This window comes from Notolepis coatsorum, assembly GCF_963971535.1.
Source record: "Notolepis coatsorum genome assembly, chromosome: 2".
Classification (NCBI taxonomy): Eukaryota; Metazoa; Chordata; class Actinopteri; order Aulopiformes; family Paralepididae; genus Notolepis; species Notolepis coatsorum.
Genome location: NC_140166.1, coordinates 169,301,513 through 169,322,072, shown reverse-complemented (window position 1 = coordinate 169,322,072; position 20,560 = coordinate 169,301,513). Strand labels below are relative to the sequence as shown.

Below are 20,560 nucleotides of genomic sequence, written 5' to 3'. Positions count from 1 at the left end.
CTCTCTCTCTCTCACAAGTCAAATCGTTATTGGATTACATTTTCTGGCTTCATAAAATGCGGTTAAGAGGCACTTTAGACATACGTGCATGACCTGCTTTCTAGAGATGGCTATCAGAGCAAAAGTGACAGGTCAATTGCTGATTTCTGTTCTGTAAAAGGGAAGGGGGACTGCCTACCCTGAGTGAGCACTCTGAGCACTCTAAAAGGGCGGACACACACACACACACACACACACACACACACACACACACACACACACACACACACACACACACACACACACACACACACACACACACACACACACACACACACACACACACACGCACACGCACACGCACACAAACCTACACACACAAACACACACACACACGCACACACACCTAAAGTAGTCATATACAACAGCACACACTCTTTGCGGGAAAGGTGGTGTGTGTGTGTGTGTGTGTGTGTGTGTGTGTGTGTGTGTGTGTGTGTGTGTGTGTGTGTGTGTGTGTGTGTGTGTGTGTGTGTGTGTGTGTGTGTGTGTGTGTGTGTGTGTGTGTGTGTGTGTGTGTGTGTGTGTGTGTGTGTGTGTGTGTGTGTGTGTGTGTGTGTGTGTGTGTGTGTGTAAGTAATTGGGCGGTGGGGAGACACACACTTAATGGAAGTGGCTCTTCACTCCTGACAGCTGGGTGGTGCAGATGAAAGGTCTCTTCTAGCATGTTGTCTGCCACTTGTGGAATATTCAAACAGACCCCTAAAGGCTTGCGGCCGCCGGCCCTCCGTAGGAAACGTCCAAAGTAGTGGACAAACGTCTCGCGGCTCGGTAAAGGAACTAAGTATGTTTACAGGGAGGTACTGATACATATATAAACCCGCGCTGATGGGGATCCTGATGTAGAGGAGCAGCCGCGGGACCGTAGATCACGGAGAACTTGATCTACTGGTCGCCCGATACCCTGCAGACTGTATTGCATTCCGTTTCACTTCATTAAAATAAGTCAAAAGGGGGCGAGGCTGCGAGCTAGCAAGGCAGGGTCTGGATCCAGAGTGTTACTGTATTGTGACACGAGTGGGAGACTCCTATCAGTTTAAGTTAATTTGCATGTGGTGGTCCCCAGGTCCAGGCTCAAAACAAGGGTGATCGAGCCTTCAAGGGGCGGCACCAAGGCTCTGGAACGCTCTCCCCCTGGACCTGCAAACTGCCCCCTCAGAAAACTCTTTTAAAAAACAACTAAAAACACATATGTTTAGACAGGCCTTTCGTCATACATAGGCACTCTTTCTTGTCCTCACTGTTCATATAGTTTTGTTTTTTTAATTAGTGACTGATGATTTTATTTAAATTCTTTTATTTGGTTTCACTGTTTTTAACTGCTGTCTGTTGTTGTTGTTGTCATTTATTTCTGATTTTTGTTTTTGTTTTTATATACTAGCTGTAGTGTAAAGCACCCTGTGCATTCGTGCTGTGAAGGGTGTGTTAACAGAATTCGGCTATAGGGCGACAATAATGTGGTCAAGAGGCATGGTTTCTATCTTGAGCCTGAACTGGCTTGGTTTATTTTTATTCACATGGAAAGAGCAGCAGTAACATACATGGTCTTCTCTCACTGAGAGACATTGGGGGAGAGAACGAAGTGGGAGTATACCTTTGCTTTTATACTCGCCACAAGGTGGTGTACCTGGGTGGCTCCGCCTAGAGCGCCCTCTAGTGGGAACAGATATATATGCAACTAGACAGTCACTGGTGGAGACAGTTATATATGCAGGTAAACAGTTACTAGTGTAACAGCCATATGTACAGTTAGACAGTTACTAACAATCCTACACAGAACCTCTGATCTCAACAGGGTGATATATAAATAAAAGTTATTCATTCATTCATTCATGTGTGGGATGAAAATAGCATTAAATATTTGAAGTTAACTTGACAGCATTTAGCTAAAATATTATGACTGTGGGAAACATGTACAGTATATACAGTGGAGGATGTTAGATTTGATTCCTGAGGTGTACAGTATGTAAGTGAATTAGGGGTGTAACGGTACACAAAAACCACGGTAAGGTACGTACCTCGGTTTTTGAAGTCAAGGTTCGGTACGGTTTTCGGTACAGTGGGGGAAAGTTTGGCTTTCCATGTTCCACTCAGGGGTGATGTAGTGTGCAGTAACTAATTGTACTTGTAGGGCTGTCAACGTATTCTATATTGAAATTAATAATCGCCTGGTAAAAAAAATTATATTAGATTGTGGTCGTTAGTGGTTAACATACCGTTGTATTCGTTCGGTACACTACACAGCCGTTTGGTACGGTACGGTACACACTGAAACTTGTTTGGTTCGGTACGGACACGTGTACCTTTACACCCCTAAAGTCAATGGAGACAGGAGAGGAAAGAAAGAAAGAAAGAAAGAAAGAAAGAAAGAAAGAAAGAAAGAAAGAAAGAAAGAAAGAAAGAAAGAAAGAAAGAAAGAAAGAAAGAAAGAAAGAAAGAAAGAAAGAAAGAAAGAAAGAAAGAAAGAAAGAACGAAAGAAAGAAAGAAAGAAAGAAAGAAGGAAGGAAAGAAAGAATAAACTCTGACTCCATAGGCTCTGTTACCCATACTGTATGAACTTTGAACTCGCTCATCTCGTCTACAACTACCAACCTCGTATTATAGTCTACTCATATACATATATACTAGGGATGTCCGATATTATCGGCCGACCGATATTATCGGCCGATATCGGCAGTAAAATGTGATATCGGAAAATATCGGTATCGGTTTAAAAACAAAAAAAAACAATAACAATATTTGTTATATATATATCCAGTGAAATTATTAGTTACCTGAAATTATTCAGTTTTTTGGACGGGGAAACCCTGCATATATCGGTATCGGTTGATATCGGTTGATATCGGTATCGAAAATTAAGAGTTGGCCAATATCGGAATATCGGTATCGGTAAAAAAGCCAATATCGAGCATCCCTAATATATACATATTACACATTTATATATGTATATTTACAGCATATATATATATATATATATATATATATATATATATATATATATATATATATATATATATCTGTCTGAATATACCTGCATATAATTATTCTATATACCTACTGTACTTATACACCTGCATATAACTCTGGAAATTACATTTATATAATACGTTTTACTCGAATCTAAGAAAGAAAGAAAGAAAGAAAGAAAGAAAGAAAGAAAGAAAGAAAGAAAGAAAGAAAGAAAGAAAGAAAGAAAGAAAGAAAGAAAGAAAGAAAGAACGAAAGAAAGAAAGAAAGAAAGAAAGAAAGAAAGAAAAGAAAGAAAGAAAGAGCCTCAGTGGATCCAATAGCAGTATAATATCAGAGATTTATTGTCCATAAAGCAATTGGAGTTCCATATTCTAAAAAGTGAAATGTTCAAACATTAAATAACATTTTAAGTGCTGATGTTCAAGTAAGTGAGGGTATTAATTGCGCCTATAGTTAAAACTACATTCACCAACCTTATCCATTGTAAAAACACATTTGATATACTGTATATTGTAAAACACATCTCAAATGTATTCTTATAGGTCATACTGTGTACTGTGTTGATGTTATCAGGTACTGTGGTGCAATGGTACAGCCTGATATTTGTGCTTGTGATGCAAACACTGTTTTGCTGCGTTAACACTATAGGGATGGGTACCGAATCCAGTACTTTTAAGGGTACCGACCGAATCACATCGGTACTACCGAGTACCGATTCACGTTTACCGCAAAACTAAACTTATGAAGTGTGCCGCACGTTCACGTCAACGTTCACACGCACAATACACGCTTACCTAGGATTTGACTTGATTCAACAACAAAGCAGTCGGGGCAATGGCAAGCCGAAAACTGCCGCAAGTGTTGTTACACTTTACAAAGCTAGATGCAGACAACGCTCACTGCAATATTATATATATTAACAAATTGTTCAAAATAAATAATAATAATAATAAATCATTTGAAGTTTGGATTTTTTTTTTACAACTGAGGTAGGTAGATTACATATTTAGAGACTAAAGTACAGAAAAAATTTACCGTTGGGTACCGGTATCGGTTCAAATGTGAACGGTACCCAACCCTATACACAGATGTAAAGCTTCTTACCATCTTGATCCAAGTGGCCAGACACAGATGGTGGGCGACCATAGTCTTACAGTCACAGAAATTCCTCAGCGGGTCGCTGGCCACAAGTTCAGTGTCTTTGCAAATGAAACACTCTGGCACATCTGAGGAAGAGCAGAGACAAGGGTTATGAGCGTCTAGAATCACCTTGAATCTACCCCATGAACGAGATCTGTACATCCCTCCAATGTCGCCTGTTTTTGCAGGGTTTAAGAAGCTATCGGTCCCTACTTTCTGTCGCGCAAAGAATTCACAGTTGCTCAAAGGAAAAATCTACTCCAGATTTTCTGGTCAGTTTGTCTATCTACAGATCAACAAATGTCTGGTAATTTTATATCAGTTTCCTAGGATACTGGGGGTTATAGAGGTGCAAAGGCCGCATCTATGATGCAGGAGTTGGAGTCTTGCACGTTGACATAGTCTATAATTCTCACAGAGGACCAGATCTACGAGTGATTCCAGTGGGAGGGAGGCCAAATGAATCGGCTGATTCGAGGAATTATATCAGGTTGACCGATGACCTGAACAAGAACCTTATAATATGAACTGAATTAATGATCAGACGATCAAAGGAAACTGAAATACAGTATTTGATCTGAGAATTGTGCCGTTGATACGCAGAACCCGTGCAATTTGGGGTTTATTTCTCTTTTAATGGGTTGGCCATTAACCGTGTGCTGTGCAATTATTTGATTACTGCACAAAGCGAGGAGTGGGTGTAAATCTCAGGACGCTGTCTCTTGCTCAGCCTGGTTATTACCTTGTCAATTTGTCATTTTGTCGTCTAACAGCAATTGACAGGATCTGTTTTTGTCAAATCATTAATGAGTCTGCTCACTCAAGGTCCTGCTGGAGGAGATAGACGCTGTACAGAGAATGACTCAGAGACACTGTAAACGGGGAACAAATTAACAAGCGACCAAAAAATAAGCAATTAAATAAGGCAATAGGTGCCCCTAATGAATACTTAAAAAATCATTAACACCACAGTGCTTTCGAGATCTGCCGCCGCAGACCCTGTGTGTGAATGCGATAACTGGAATAGCTTTTATAAGAATAATCTTAGATTTGCTGTGAACATTCATGACCCCCTAGAGTAAGAAACTTGTGTTTTTTATTGTGATTTTCAAATGAGTGTATCTCCTGGTCCGTTTGTCATATAGTTACGGAAACTATATGCAGGGATGTGGCTACACATGGAGAACATTTTGCCATAATGACCTACTGTATGAAGTTCATTGTATATGTTTCTGCCATTTTTTATTTTGTGAAAATCACTTTTTTCCCCTCCTTACTCCTTCTTACCCTGATCACCTGATTCTCACAAAGCTTTCTGTGTGGCATTTGAAATGTGAAGTTATTCCCACACAAAACATTTTTTATCTCTAATGCCATCAAACAGTGACCTCTAGGCAAAAGAGTCCCACTTGGTATTGCGCTTTGATTTTAGTTTTAGTTTTGGTCTGATGAGTGGGTTAGAGGTCATTCACTTATTATTCTGTGACTTTCTCCAGACCTCTCTTGGCAGAGTGTGAGGTGTGGCACTGAGTTCCTCAAAAGGTTCCTAGTTCCTGGGGAAAGTTCCTGCAGTGGAAACGCACTGAGTTCCTCAAAAGGTTCCTAGTTCCTGGGGAAAGTTCCAGTGGTGGAAACGCACTGAGTTCCTCAAAAGGTTCCTAGTTCCTGGGGAAAGTTCATGCAGTGGAAACGCACTGGGTTCCTCAAAAGGTTCCTAGCTCCAGGGGAACGTTCCTGTTGTGGAAATGCACTGGGTTCCTCAAAAGGTTCCTAGTTCCTGGGGAAAGTTCCTGTGGTGAAAACGCAGCATATGCCTCACTTCCTGTCTGCACATCTTCCACCAATTGTTGAGTAAACGTGTGGCTCAGGATCACACTAGCTTACAGCATTCACCTTATATTGTCCCGTCCACGTTTGCCATAGATCTATCTATACGGTCGCTGAACTTCATGGCAAATATGCCAGCCAGTGTGGATATTCCTAAATTTAACAATTAATACATCTATATGGACACTGCTTAGGTAGCTCATTCTCCTTGTAACAAAGATGCTTTTGAAAGAGAAAGTGGCTGGGGCGGCTACGTGGTGCAGTGGGCAAGGCGCTCACCACGAATACTGGAGACGCTGGGTTCGCCTGTTCGAGCCCAGTGCTCCACATTGCTTACAGTTTAGCTGGTCGTCCGCACTAATACACATTGGCAGTATTAGGGGGTGGGAAACTGATGGGTGGGGATCGGGCGTTGTGGACAGCGACTCCTACAGGTCGGTTGGTGCGCCTGCGCAGTAGAATCAGGAAGCGATGGGGGCGGCGCCCCTCCAAAGCGCAGACCCCTGATGCTGAAAGATCGCGCCGCGCAGGTGAAAAGATGCGACTGCTGTTACCTGGAGTATCGGAGGGAACTTGTGCTATGTATGACTTAGTCCACATTGCAGCCGGTTTGTGGGAGGCAAGAAACAGCGTTCGAGACAGGGGAGGGTTGAATTGGATGATACAAAATTGGGATGGGAGAAAAATAGAAAATGGGAGAAAAAGTGGATAAAAAAAAAAGAAAAAGAAAGTGGCTTACCGTATTTCATTCAAAATGTATGGACCTCAAAGGCTATAATGTATCCATTGTGTGGCACGCCCACAGGAAGCAGAATTACAAAAGCAGTAAGTTAGCAGCGTCCTCGTTACCCAGAGACACAAGGTGAATATAAGACACACCACAAAATTCCTTCTATAATCATCAAATAGGTATGTAAGCAATTGATCTTCATGCATTTAATGTCTGAATTAATTCAATATATTGGTAATTTGGAGTTACCCTACACAGCAAACGTGTCACTTGGTGGACACTTCCATCCAAACTGCCCTAGTATCATGAGTGCATTTACTATGGCTGACTAGGCCCCAGTGGGAATCACCCCTAACCCTAACAGTGTTAGAGCCAATGCAATACAGGACAGGTCATATATGACTATGAACTATACTCGCATACACAACTACAGACACACACACACAGACACACACACACACACACACAGACACACACACACACACACACACACACACACACACACACACACACACACACACACCACACACACACACACACACACACACACACACACACACACACACACACACACACACACACACACACACACACACACACACACACACACACACACACACACACACACACACACACACACACACACACACACACACTAGGACCACATGCAGTATATGCAGGAGATAGCCTATATTCATATGGTGTGTACTCTCTCCCTCAAACAATCTGTACAAAAATAGCTTTGATCCAACAGAGCCATATTTCCAAGGTAATACATTTTCCTTTTGTGGAAATTACCATCCAGAGTAATCTCTCAATATAATCCCTTAGATCTCTCGTCTTTTTTTGGCCCACTGTTTTGGCAGCTGTGATGTGATCTTTGCACCTGTAAGTCAATTAAAATACAGAGCAGTCAGCACATTAAACTGCATCAAACTAACATCTGAGGAATACGTGGAAGGCTGGCCCCCAGTATGAGCCGGCTGGTGAGAGGCTGAGGGGGAAGCGGTTGTGTAGGGGGTTAGAGAGGAACCGTAACGATGTTGCCTTGATTGCTACCGTAGCTACCTTTTACATCTCACAACAACCCGCTTCAAACCCTGTCTCCAAGATGACGCCCAACTTCTCCGCAGTAAAACGATCCGCTGCATCCTAATTCAATGACGAATAGACACAAAATGGTGAGCAGAGGGATACATCATGTGCCAGTCGCCCAGACAGCCGGCCTTGGCCCTAGGCTGGGTTTTAGCCATAAGATACATTCACGGTTCTTTCTTTTTTTGCTCCTTTGTGCTTCAACCAGCGCCTTTGATTTAGCAGCAACCTTAGCCCACACCTTCTCCGGCGATGATCCCCAAACAGGGGGGCTTTGAAGCAAAATATTGGACAGTAGCTGGAAGCCTGCTTGGCTCGTTTCATCCCGTGAAAAACAGTGGGGGCTTGGCTGTCATCAGTGAGCGTGTCTGCATTGAGGATAAACTGCTGCTTCAGAAAGTCCTGTCTCTTTCGGGCCCCTCTTGCCTGAGCCGGACCCCTTCAGGTGGATATCTATCTCCAGATGAAATATACCCTAATAATCAAAGGCTTAGGCCTTTTAATGTAACCCTTCAGAACCCATCTACGCAGATTTTTTTATTACTGACCGGGCATAATATCTCAACCTTGTTTCACCATCTCAGAGACTAGAAGTGAGAATGAGTGTCAGAGAGAAGGGGAAAAAATGATGTTGCTATACTTTCCTCATTTTCACTGTACTTTGAGTACAGTAGGCTATATAGCCTAATCAAAGGCTTAGGCCTTTTAATGTAACCCTTCAGAACCCATCTACGCAGATTTTTTATTACTGACTGGGCATAATATCTCAACCTTGTTTCACCATCTCAGAGACTAGAAGTGAGAATGAGTGTCGGAGAGAAGGGGGGAAAATGATGTTGCCATACTTTCCTCATTTTCACTGTACTTTGAGTACAGTAGGCTATATAGCCTAAGTGAATGGTGACAGAAGAGGAAAGAAAGAAAGAAAGAAAGAAAGAAAGAAAGAAAGAAAGAAAGAAAGAAAGAAAGAAAGAAAGAAAGAAAGAAAGAAAGAAAGAAAGAAAGAAAGAAAGAAAGAAAGAAAGAAAGAAAGAAAGAAAGAAAGAAAGAAAGAAAGAAGAAAGAAAGAAAGAAAGAATAAACTCTGACTGTATTGCCTATATACTCTAAGCTCTGTTACCCAATGAACTTTGAACTCACTTTGCTTTCACTGTCTACAATTTCCCTACACTGTAATCATAGTAATCATAATAATCATCAACTACCTACCTCATACTATAGTCTACCCATATAACTATGTATGATAGCATGTACAATAGTGCTGTCTATACTTATATACAGTATACATGTTTATATATTTAGTATATGAGGAAAGAAATAATGGTTGCTGTACTTTCCTCATCTGGGGTTAAGTCAGCAATGAGGCATTTTTAGATAAACGTGTGGCGTCATGCCTGGAGCCAGCCTTCACTCCCTGTTCCTGACACCAACCACCTGGCCACATGCACACAAATATCTCCTAATGGAAATCATTCTGTCGAAACACTTTCCAAAAGAACAGAGTTACCGTCAGACAGACAGACCGACAGACAAAGAGACAGAGAGACACAGACAAACATAGCCGAGCACACGTGTGTCTGTGTGCTCAATCTGTCTCTTTGTTTGTTTGTTTGTTTGTTTGTCTGTCTGACAATAAATCTGTTCTTAGTTGGTTTTCAGCCATCGTCGGGATAACGTGACGACTCCTCTTAAGATAATGGAGCCGTCCCAGGGACAGTCGTATACCGATAACATTTGACAGCGTGGCGAAGGGACAGCGTGTCCATCACTCAACTGTAAATGTTTCTAAATGTGGCCAGAGTTTCTCCGACGACAACTTTCGCCTGAATGTAGCGACTATAACCCCCTCTTCGTACAGAATCTGTGTTGCTATTACGGTCATTACGGCGGGCCCCGAGGCACTTCAGGTGGACCAGAAATACCGCTTCGCTGGCGCTGAGGAAATAACCCGGAAAACAACATTACATTACATTTCATTACATTGTAAACAGGCTGCATGTCAATCGCTGCCAACCTGACACGTCTCTGCGTGATCTGTGACTCCTATAATTAACTGTCAACGGTGTCAACGTTCAACACCGATTTGGTTGGATGTGAGCGCTCGACTAACTGGATGAAGTCCCCCGCTATACACACATCATATGGGGCAAACAAAACTTCCTTGGGATGTCAGCTCCAGAGGCCTCTCTGACATATCCAACGTGGAGTGATGTTTCATGAAAAAGGAAGTGTGTCAGTTAGCGACAGTGCGAGTCCTCCTCCACCAATCAAACCCTCCCATCGTAGAGGGGGGTGTATCCATTTGTACTCTTGTCACAAATCTATGTGTTAGTTTAGACTGAAAATAGCACGCCTGTCGGGTGGAGTGAGAGGTATGCCTTATATATAAATTATTATAATAATTTTTTATGTACACACTATTGACCTATCTCAATTGCATTATATCCACGGAAAATATAATAACAATGGTAGAAGGATACAAGCACCCAGAGTCACATGGGAACAACAGTTGTGTAAGATTGTATACTTTGTTTGTTCGAGGGAAGCAACAGTTATAATTGGAGGATCAAGAAAAGAGGGCAGGGTCGAGTGAGGTGGCGTTCGAAAGGCAACAAATAGAGCTTTAATTTGGTAATTTATATGTTTGGCGAAAAATGCAGCCCGAGCCGCTAGACCAGGGGTGGGCAATTATTTTTCCCAGGGGGCCAAATGAGCAACTGAAAATATTTTGGAGGGCCGGGCCAAAATTCCTAACTCAATTATGCATAATGTACATTTTATTTCAATATAAAAAGCACTAAATGGCATTGTTTTGACCGCTGGTAAGAGTGTATGTTATTATTTGGCAATTAAAAGGTGAGGTTAGCTTTAAAAAATATAATTTATTCAAATAGAATTTCCAAAATGATAAACAAAATGTGAAACATTTAACTCATTTTCAGTCACATTAATAACAAAGGGCATTTTGAGTTTCATAATTATACTATTGAAACAAGGATTTTCTTAGCTTTCTAAAGACATCACATCATCTTTGTAGCCAAAATAAACAAGAAATGTCACTGAACTGTGTAACTGTGTAAAGAAAAGTGTCCCAGTTGTGTAGCCTTTTTTACTTTACATGCCTATATTAAACATTTAATGTTTTCAGAACTGTGCAAAAAAAAAAAAAAGAGATCATGTTTCCCATTTCACTTGTTATATTTCCACATTTTAGTGTTCTTCAGTTATTTTTTTCTTACTGTGCAGAAAAAAAGAAAAGGATCAAATGTCCCATTTCACTTGTTATATTCCCACATTTTAGTGTTCTTCAGTTCTTTTTTTTTCATTCAGTGTGAGAAATCCAGTCTCTTTTGAGCTTTAACAAGTCCATCAAAGTCAGGTTGAATGTCTGAGGTGGAGATGCGAAGCACAGCTGACAGATGTTCATCAGTGAGAGAGGATCTGTACCTGGATTTGGTAAACGTCATGACTGAGAATGTCTGTTCACATAGGTGGATCCAAAAAGAACCAACATCTTCTGAGCATGTCTCCTCATGTTTGAAAAGTTCTCCTCCTTGAGAGCAGAGTAGAACTCTAGCAGTGATGCTGACTTAAAGTGCTCTTTCAGTAGTGAGTCAGACTGCAGGTCAATGAGTTCAAGCTGAACATGGGTGCACTATCAACACTGCAGGTAAAGGAAGAGGAAACCAGCTGCATTTCATCCTCAACCTTTTTGAAATCTTGAAAACACCTTGAAAATTCATCATGCAGTGCTCCTAACATGGATGAGTACCTGTGCCGGTGATCAGCTGATGGTTTGACTTCTTTCAGGGTTTTCATGTGTTCGAGATTGTTGCTGCCTAGTTGAAATGAATTGCAACTTTGTCATGAAGGCTTTCACATGGCTATGCATTTCATGAGCAAAAATGCCCTTGCCCTGCAGTTGTGTGTTCAGTAGGGATGGGTACCGTTCACATTTGAACCGATACGGTACCGGTACCTGTGAATCGATACAGTTACCCAATGGTACCTTTTTTCGGTACTTTAGTCTCTAAAAATGTAATCTACCTACCTCAGTTGTGAAAAAAAAATTCAGACTTCAAATAACCACACTTTCGACCGTTTTCGGCTTGCCATTGTGTAACCCAGGTTTCATATTCATAACTATTTAAGTTATAAGAACATAAATAGTTAATTCCATTGAATAAGAACATAAATAGTTACGGCTATTATGTAGGAACATAAGTAGTTAATATTATTGGGTACCAAGTCCCTTTGAATTACAGCATTGCCCTTTAATTTGCGTCATGACGTGAGTGAGATGGATGTCGCAACAGCCACGTTTTGCTTTACGGCGCACGCCTTGCCTTACAGCGTCTCAACGTTACAGAGTCTCGAGTCGCGCTGCGCAGATGCAGACACTCATTCCACGGAGAAGCCGCAGCTGATAACGTTGCTGGATAACGAGATGAAATAGGAAATAGCATGATAAAAACAGTTATCAAACAGTTATAAAAGATTCCCCCAGTTGCAAAACGAGCCGGTGGGGACGAGCCGGTGTGCCGGACGATGCAAGATGGCGAGCCAACCCACTGAACCTCTGATATAGCTCAAGGCTAATGCCAGCCTGATTCGAATACCCCTGTTGCCCAACCCCTTTTACCTCAACAGTCCGGTAGGATTGAACTGACTGAACTTGAATCATAAGAACTTCCACGGATTGAACTGACCTGAACACAAGGACATTCCAAGGGCTTCGACCCCGTTCACCTTTTGTTACTTTGATATTGTATTTTGTATTTGATTTAATTTGATATATGGGTATTGATATTCTCCTACAAGAAGGGAGACTTAAAGGGTAAATACACCCAGTAACATTTACATTTACATTTAGTCATTTAGCTGACGCTTTTATCCAAAGCGACTTACAAGTTCTGTGCGACAAGACAGCAAGTAAGATACTTGTACCACTGATAAGCTACTTGAACCATTGATATTCTCCTACAAGAAGGGAGACTTAAAGGGTAAATACACCCAGTAAGTTATTTGAACTACTGATGTTCTCTTGTAAGGAGGATGAATTAATGGGATTCTAGTGTACCCATTGATGACATTGATTATAGTTGAATCACTGATGGTTCTCCTGTAAAGAAAGAAGGTTTAAAGGGTAATTTCACCTAATAAGGTATTTGCATTCCTAGAATAACCTAGAATATTCCATTTGGTACTTTTGTTGTGTTACACCTTCAAAGGAAGAGTTTAAAGGAGCATTTCACCTAGTAAGGTAATTGCGTTCCCTGCACATTTAAAGGTTTAAATTAATATGTTTAGGCATTTACCTAGTGAAATGATAAACTGAAATAGAGTTTACTGGTGATAAAAGGATACATCCAATATCCAACCTTGAACCTAGCTTTTAGCTAGGTCTGAACCAAACCTAATGTGTTGATCTAATCAATCTAGGACTTGATATCGAACTAACCCTCCTTAAAGGAGAGGTTATTGAAAGAACCTAAAAGGGATACTTCACCACTACCGTTTACGTCTGTATGTATTATGTATGTCTGGCTAGCGCGCATTGAATAAACACCGGTTATTGTTATAATTCTGTCTCTGGTCCACTATTCTTAAATTGTGCATATTACTCCTCTCGTACCTAGAACTGTGCCCGTGGCGAACAGCTGTTACAAGTAGGTGACACAAGTGCTACAATTGCACCGACTGCTTTGTTGTTGAATCAAGTCAAACCCTAGGTAAGCGTATATTGTGCGTGTGAACGTTGACATGAAAAGAAAAAATGTAAAAAAAATAAAAATAAAAGAATGTAAAAAAGAAATTAAATTATTTTAAATGTTTTGTATTATCATGTAATCTTTTGCGGGCCGGTCAGAATCATCCCGCGGGCCGTATTTGGCCCGCGGGCTGTACAATGCCCAGGTCTGCGCTAGACGCTCGCAAAGTGCCGTGTTTCTCGTCTGTTCTGCCGGCAGGCACGTTAACACATTCGGGCCATTCGATTTCCCCATATAGCTATAGCATGGCCAGGTTTTCATTACATAGTTTCACTGTGCGTTACGTTGTTTGTAGAGCTAAATCTATATTTTATATTATAGCTATGGATACAATACCATGGTCATTTGACAGTAACTATCTTCCGTTCAAGTTGCAAAAAAGAATAAATTGTTCATGAAAAAGTTCACGTGTTATCTCGTGGTGAATATGAGTATAATTTTGGAATGATCTGGGCTAATTCCTGGGAGGCCGGCTACAGGGCACAACGTGAATTCTACTAAAACCATTGACGTTTCGTCCCTGTACACGCTACTATTTTCAAATCAAATCTATATCATAGGTATTATCTTTCATCATGAATGCATGAAGGGGGGGGGGGGTCATTTCTGATTATTTGATTGCCAGTAACGTCATTCGTTATTACCACAACACACGCCGATCAGGGGGATGGGTATGATAACCTTGCACGATCAAGCTGAAATTGACGTCAGATTGTCCTTACCTGTGGTCGGTGGTATTCCAAAAAGAATATTCCAATTATTTCATCGATATCTGGTCCATCCTATGTCCATCTGGTCCACGACATAACCCACCACAACATATGGATCGGGGGTCCCGAAAAACAATTCAATGCGATCGGGTGAAGCCCTAGGTTTCCCATTACTAGAAAAGTCCGTCCGGAGACATTTGAGTGTAGCACCCGGTCTGGAACAGGGTTTATTGCACTCTCAATACTGCCTACTAGCAGGATCTGGCCGGTACTGCACCTTCGGAGTCCCAGTATGCCTTTTAACGGCAACATACAGGTCCCTGACATTGAATAGGATATTAAAATCGGAAAAAAGGGAAAACAATCCAAAAACGTATAATTATATTTGGCCGCTTTTGGCCGTTAACCATTGGCGCCCAATAACGTATATATACGTGAATGGCCCCGAAAGTGTTAAGAGGTTATGATAGGTTAATTGCATTATATCCGTGGAAAATAGAATAACAATGATAGAAGGCTACAAACACCCAGAGTCACATGCGAACAACGATTGTGCAAGATTTAAATTGCACAATACTGGAAAAGATACTAATTGTATTTCTTTAAAACATACTTAATTTCTGCCCATCTGTGTTTACTGGAGACAAACAGCATTGTAGCCACTAGCCAACCTGAGTCATGTTACTGGAACAATATGTTGACGAGTTTGAAAGGCACTATACAGTAAAGTGATGAGGGGAAAATGCCAGATTGAGGTAATTTAATTGTCCGTTGGATTGTTAACGACCTCATTAACAAAAGAATGATGGGAGATCAGCATGGTCTGGGAGAGGAATTGCTTATGTGACAACCATCTGGCTACGATTGGTGGGGGTGGGGGTGGGGGTGGGGGGCGGGATTGGTACCATAAGCTCACACCATAGCCATCAGAACTGAGGAAACTTCACAGTAACCTGACCTCGTCAGAGTTTGTCTTGTTGTTTTGAGTTTCTTATTCATTTGTTTAAGATTTTCCTATGAAATCAACATCATACACAGCAGACCTATAGTCATACATTCTGGATATTGTCTCATATACTTACTCCTGCAGGGACGACTTCACTTGATACTGTATGAGGATGGGCCTACAATATGGGCCTTCTGTCAGTGAGATAATATTAGTTGAATATGGGAGGAGCACAATAATCTTCCAACATTTAGAAAAAGGTTTAGAGTCTATAACACATCTATTTATGGAGCGCTGTATGTGAAATTGTACGTGTTGAAAATAAGAGCACATTTTCACCACATATAGCTGCTAAATACGTCAGTAAATACGTAAATGCGTAAAATGGTGCAACTTTTACACATCGCTTTTTCTCTGTTTATTTTATCATAATGTGATGGCTAGTGTTAAGGGAACCTATTGTGAAAATGGTTTTATTCTTGTGTTTTGCATTGTTTCTTTTACAGAATGAGGGGTTGTCCCAACACTGAGAAATATGAAAATTAAAATGTGAAATATGTGCATTGGGCCTTTTCTGCAGTTCAGCTGTGACAAGAACTGTGGTGGTGCAGGAGAGGGTTATAGAGTCTGCTAGAACAGTGGTTCCGAAACGTTTTGTGTATGCGGACCACTAGATTGTTATCAAGAACTTTCGCGGACCACCTCATATGCAAACAGTAAAAATAAATAAACATCAAACGTATATTAAAGTAAAGACCGGAGATGGGACATGCGCTCACGCACACACACACACACACACACATATTTACGCATATAGCAGACTTTTAGAATATTTCAGCTAATGAAGTTAAATCAACTATCCAGTTCGTTTTTATAGTGTAATTGGTTACTTATAGCGCTTTAAACCGCCCGGCTCCGGTTCAAGCTCCAGCTCCGTTCTGAACCCTCTGAACCTTGGTGCTCTCTGGCGAACCACCCCGCGTTTACACCCATTTAAGCAGAACCAACATTCCACCGTCTCCGTCATCAATGGGGGCGTACTCATGTAAAAATAATGCGTGGAGAGCGAGCCTCAGCGCGAGAGCGCACACACAAAAGCACACACGCTGTATACGTTTTAAATGAATCGTTCCAGCAAAGTATGCTTCTATTATTCGAATGCCTTGTTTTAATGGGTATCATATAGTAGTAAGTCCTACTGTAGAACATGACATAATAGCATGATATCTGATTTATTAATACCAATAATGGAAGACGACCGCAATTGGCACTTGAAAAGTATAAATGATGGATTAGTCAGTAGGATTTCATGATGACTCGTTTAGCTCAACTGGTTATTGCCCTGCCTCTGGACCATATGGTCCCCAGTTCAATCTCTTGCTTACTTTTTTTTTTTTTTTTTTTTAACGTTAAATAATTTATCCACTCTGGTGTCCCAAAAAGGACAATAACACCACCTTATGCATACTGCACCTTATGTGAATACTGTGATACTGTGAATACTGTATATTTCAGTTGGTTAGATTTGTTTACACTGCTTGTGTTGTTTTTACTACCTGTGTACCCCCCATGCTGCTATGATGCCTGAATTTCCCCAAGGGGATCAATAAGGAATATCTTATCTTATCAACCAGAGTGGATAATTAATAAACGTTACAGAAAAAAAGAAGTATCCAAGAGATTCAAACTGGGGACCATATGGTACACAGGCAGGGCACTAACCAGTTGAGCTAAACGGGCTGTCATTAACTGCTACTGACTAATCCATCATTTACACTTTTCAAGTGCCAATTGCGGTCATCGTCCATTATTGGCATTAATAAATCAGATATCATGCTATTATGTCATGTTCTACAGTAGGACTTACTACTATATGATACCCATTAAACAAGTCATTTGAATAATAGAAGCATACTTTGCTGGAACGATTAATCTCAAACGTATACAGCGTGTGTGTGCGTGTGTGCTTTTGTGTGTGCGCTCTGGCGCTGACTCGTTAAGCCTTTCCCTACACATATTCATTTCTGGAGCATTTCTTTATCCACTCTGGTTGGATGGTGTATTGCAAATCGCTTCCTGTTGAATGAATCGGTGAGTGCAATGCCGACTCTCTACTTTCCCCGTCTTCACAGCCTAGAATATGACACGCCCACTGATGATGTCACGGTTCGCGAGGAAAAACAACTATTTTCCGGTGCCAGCTGAGCACCGATTTGTCACGTTCTGAACCAATTAATCCCGGTCTGAACGCGCCAGCCGGTGCGAGATTACGTTCGGGAACCGGCTCCAGCACGGAGCCTGGCCAGTTGTAAAAGGGCTATTAGAGAGAGAGAGAGAGAGAGAGAGAGAGAGAGAGAGAGAGAGAGAGAGAGAGAGAGAGAGAAGAGAGAGAGAGAGAGAGAGAGAGAGAGAGAGAGAGAGAGGAGAGAGAGGAGGAGAGAGAGAGAGAGAGAGAGAGTTCCATTGTCTCAGTATGGATTTGGTAGAGAGAGAGAGGGAGCGTGCAGAGGTGCAGAGGGAGCGTTGGTTAAAACTGTCGTCATGCATAAGCGCCACTATTTACCGATAATGATTAGCCTAATTTGATAGAATAACAAACTATAATACCATCTTTTATATTCCACAACTTAAATTAAATTAAATAAAAATTATATTACATACATTTTCTATTATTTTCTATTTTATTTAGCTTTTTTTCCAAGGAACACCTGCAATACCCTCGCCGACCATCAGTGCACAGTTTGGGAACCACTGTGCTAGAATACATCATCTGAGTGTAAAAAAAAAATTCTTTCAGCCAAAACACTTCAAAGACATGTTTAGGGGACTTCAAAGATCTATATTAACTTGTATTAAATATGTCCCCTTTAAATGTTAATGTTGCTATTGAAACATTGTGCCTAAATATGTAATTCAGGCAATGGCTAACAAAATATTTAGCTAAATGTCAAATGTGTAGATGGCCAAATGAAATATTTAGCTAAATGTTAAATGTGTAACCTGTTATGGTTTGTAACCGACCCCAATCGCACAACACAAGACAGGTATGATGGTTTGCCAAGAAACAGATATTTATTTAGAACAGGGAAAAAGGGCACTGTCCCTTTAAGGGAGAAAACACAAAACACTGGAATAACACAAGAGGGGAAGGTAAAGTGCCTTTAAGAGGTGGGCAGGTAAAGGGAACACTATGGGAAGGTAAAGGGAACGCCTAAGGGAAGGTTAAGGGAACGCCTTGGGACAGAGGACTAGGGACTAGGAGAGCTAGGGATAGAGGACTAGGGACTAGGAGAACTAGGGATAGAGGACTAGGGACTAGGAGATCTAGGGACAGAGGGACAGGTACTGGGGAACATAGGGAACAGGTTCTGGGGAACAGAGGGCCAGGTTCTGGTGACAGAGGGAACAGAGGCCCGCGGAGGCGGGCTGGGGAACAGGGAGGAACTGGGGACTGGTGGGAAAACATCTGGGCCGCTCTGCAGAACAGAGGAGAGGGTTAATATTCAAAGGGAAAAAACAGAGCAGATGCAGAACAGTCCAAAAAACAAAGTAACAAAGTAAATACTATCTTCGTGTGAACAAACACACAGTGGGAGATGGAATGTCCAAAATAATATCCAAGTGAGAACTAAAGGAGGCAATACGCTGGGTGAGTGACATCACAATCAAAACTCACCCAGACGTATGCGTAATGGTGCAGGAACAGCAGCGGGACGAGGGCAAGGGGCATTACGCTGAGTGAGTGACATCACAATCAAAACTCACCCAGGCGTATGCGTAAAGGTACAGGGACAGCAGCGGGAACGGGGGCAAGAGGCATTACGCTGAGTGAGTGACATCACAATCAAAACTCACCCAGGCGTATGCGTAAAGGTACAGGGACAGCAGCGGGAACGGGGGCAAGAGGCATATTCGCTGAGTGAGTGACATCACAATCAAAACTCACCCAGGCGTATGCGTAAAGGTACAGGGACAGCAGCGGGAACGGGGGCAAGGGCACTACGCTGAGTGAGTGACATCACAATCAAAACTCACCCAGGCGTATGCGTAAAGGTACAGGGACAGCAGCGGGAACGGGGGCAAGAGGCATTACGCTGAGTGAGTGACATCACAATCAAAACTCACCCAGGCGTATGCGTAAAGGTACAGGGACAGCAGCGGGAACGGGGGCAAGGGCACTACGCTGGGTGAGTGACATCACAATCAAAACTCACCCAGGCGTAAGCGTAATGGTACAGGGACAGCAGCGGGGCGAGGGCATCGCCACCGGGTGGCTGGCTGTCCGAGCCGAGGGACAGAGTGCTGGAACAGTGGCGGTGGCGAGGGTGTCGTCCACCGGGTAGCCGACTGTCGGAGCCGAGGAACAGAGTGCTGGAACAGTGGCGGTGGCGAGGGTGTCGTCCACCGGGTAGCCGCTGTCGGAGCCGAGGAACAGAGTGCGCGCCACACCTTGGTGTGCGCGTCGGAACAGTGGCGGTGGCGAGGGTGTCGTCCACCGGGTAGTGTGCGCGTCGGAACAGTGGCGGTGGCGAGGGTGTCGTCCACCGGGTAGCCGCTGTCGGAGCCGAGGAACAGAGTGCGCGCCACACCTTGGTGTGCGCGTCGGAACAGTGGCGGTGGCGAGGGTGTCGTCCACCGGGTAGCCGCTGTCGGAGCCGAGGAACAGAGTGCGCGCCACACCTTGGTGTGCGCGTCGGAACCGAGAGACGCATCTGGTGCGTCTGCGTGGAGGAGTGTGCCAAGCAGGAAGGTCTGGAAGATGCGCGTCGGCGCGCTGAGGTCTGGAGAGCGTGCCAAGCTCGAAGGTCTGGAAGATGCGCGTCTGTGCGCTGGTACGGAGGAGCGTGCCAAGCTCGAAGGTCTGGAAGATGCGCGTCTGTGCGCTGGTACGGAGGAGCGTGCCAAGCTCGAAGGTCTGGAAGATGCGCGTCTGTGCGCTGGTACGGAGGAGCGTGCCAAGCTCGAAGGTCTGAAGTGGAACACTGGAATACCTCCCGTAGAGGATTAGAGAGCGCAGTACAGTGTCTCCCTCCAGGCAAACGGCGGCAGGTGGCGAAGGCTTGAGCGCATCTGGCGCGCTGGTCTGGAGTGGAACACTGGAATACCTCCCGTAGAGAATTAGAGAGCGCAGTACAATGTCTCCCTCCAGGCAAACGGCGACAGGTGGCCAAAGCCCTTGAAGATGCGCGTTGCGCGCTGGTGACTGGAGAGCGTGCCAAGCCCTTGCAGATGCGCGTTGCGCGCTGGTGACTGGAGAGCGTGCCAAGCCCGAGGGTCCGGGAGATGCGCGTTGGTCTAGATGTGCGTCAGGACGAACAGCTGCGCTGGGGT

At 42.9% G+C, this 20,560-nt stretch overlaps 1 protein-coding gene across 1 annotated transcript in view; it reads right to left on the bottom strand.

Moving 5' to 3' along the window:
- LOC311224379 (uncharacterized protein) overlaps positions 1 to 20,560 on the bottom strand; it is a 240,717-nt gene that overhangs the window by 207,147 nt on the left and 13,010 nt on the right. The window contains exon 2 of the mRNA XM_084309348.1: positions 4,115 to 4,236. Coding sequence (XP_084165474.1) covers positions 4,115 to 4,236 — 122 coding nt within the window. The remainder of the gene's footprint in view (positions 1 to 4,114; positions 4,237 to 20,560) is intronic.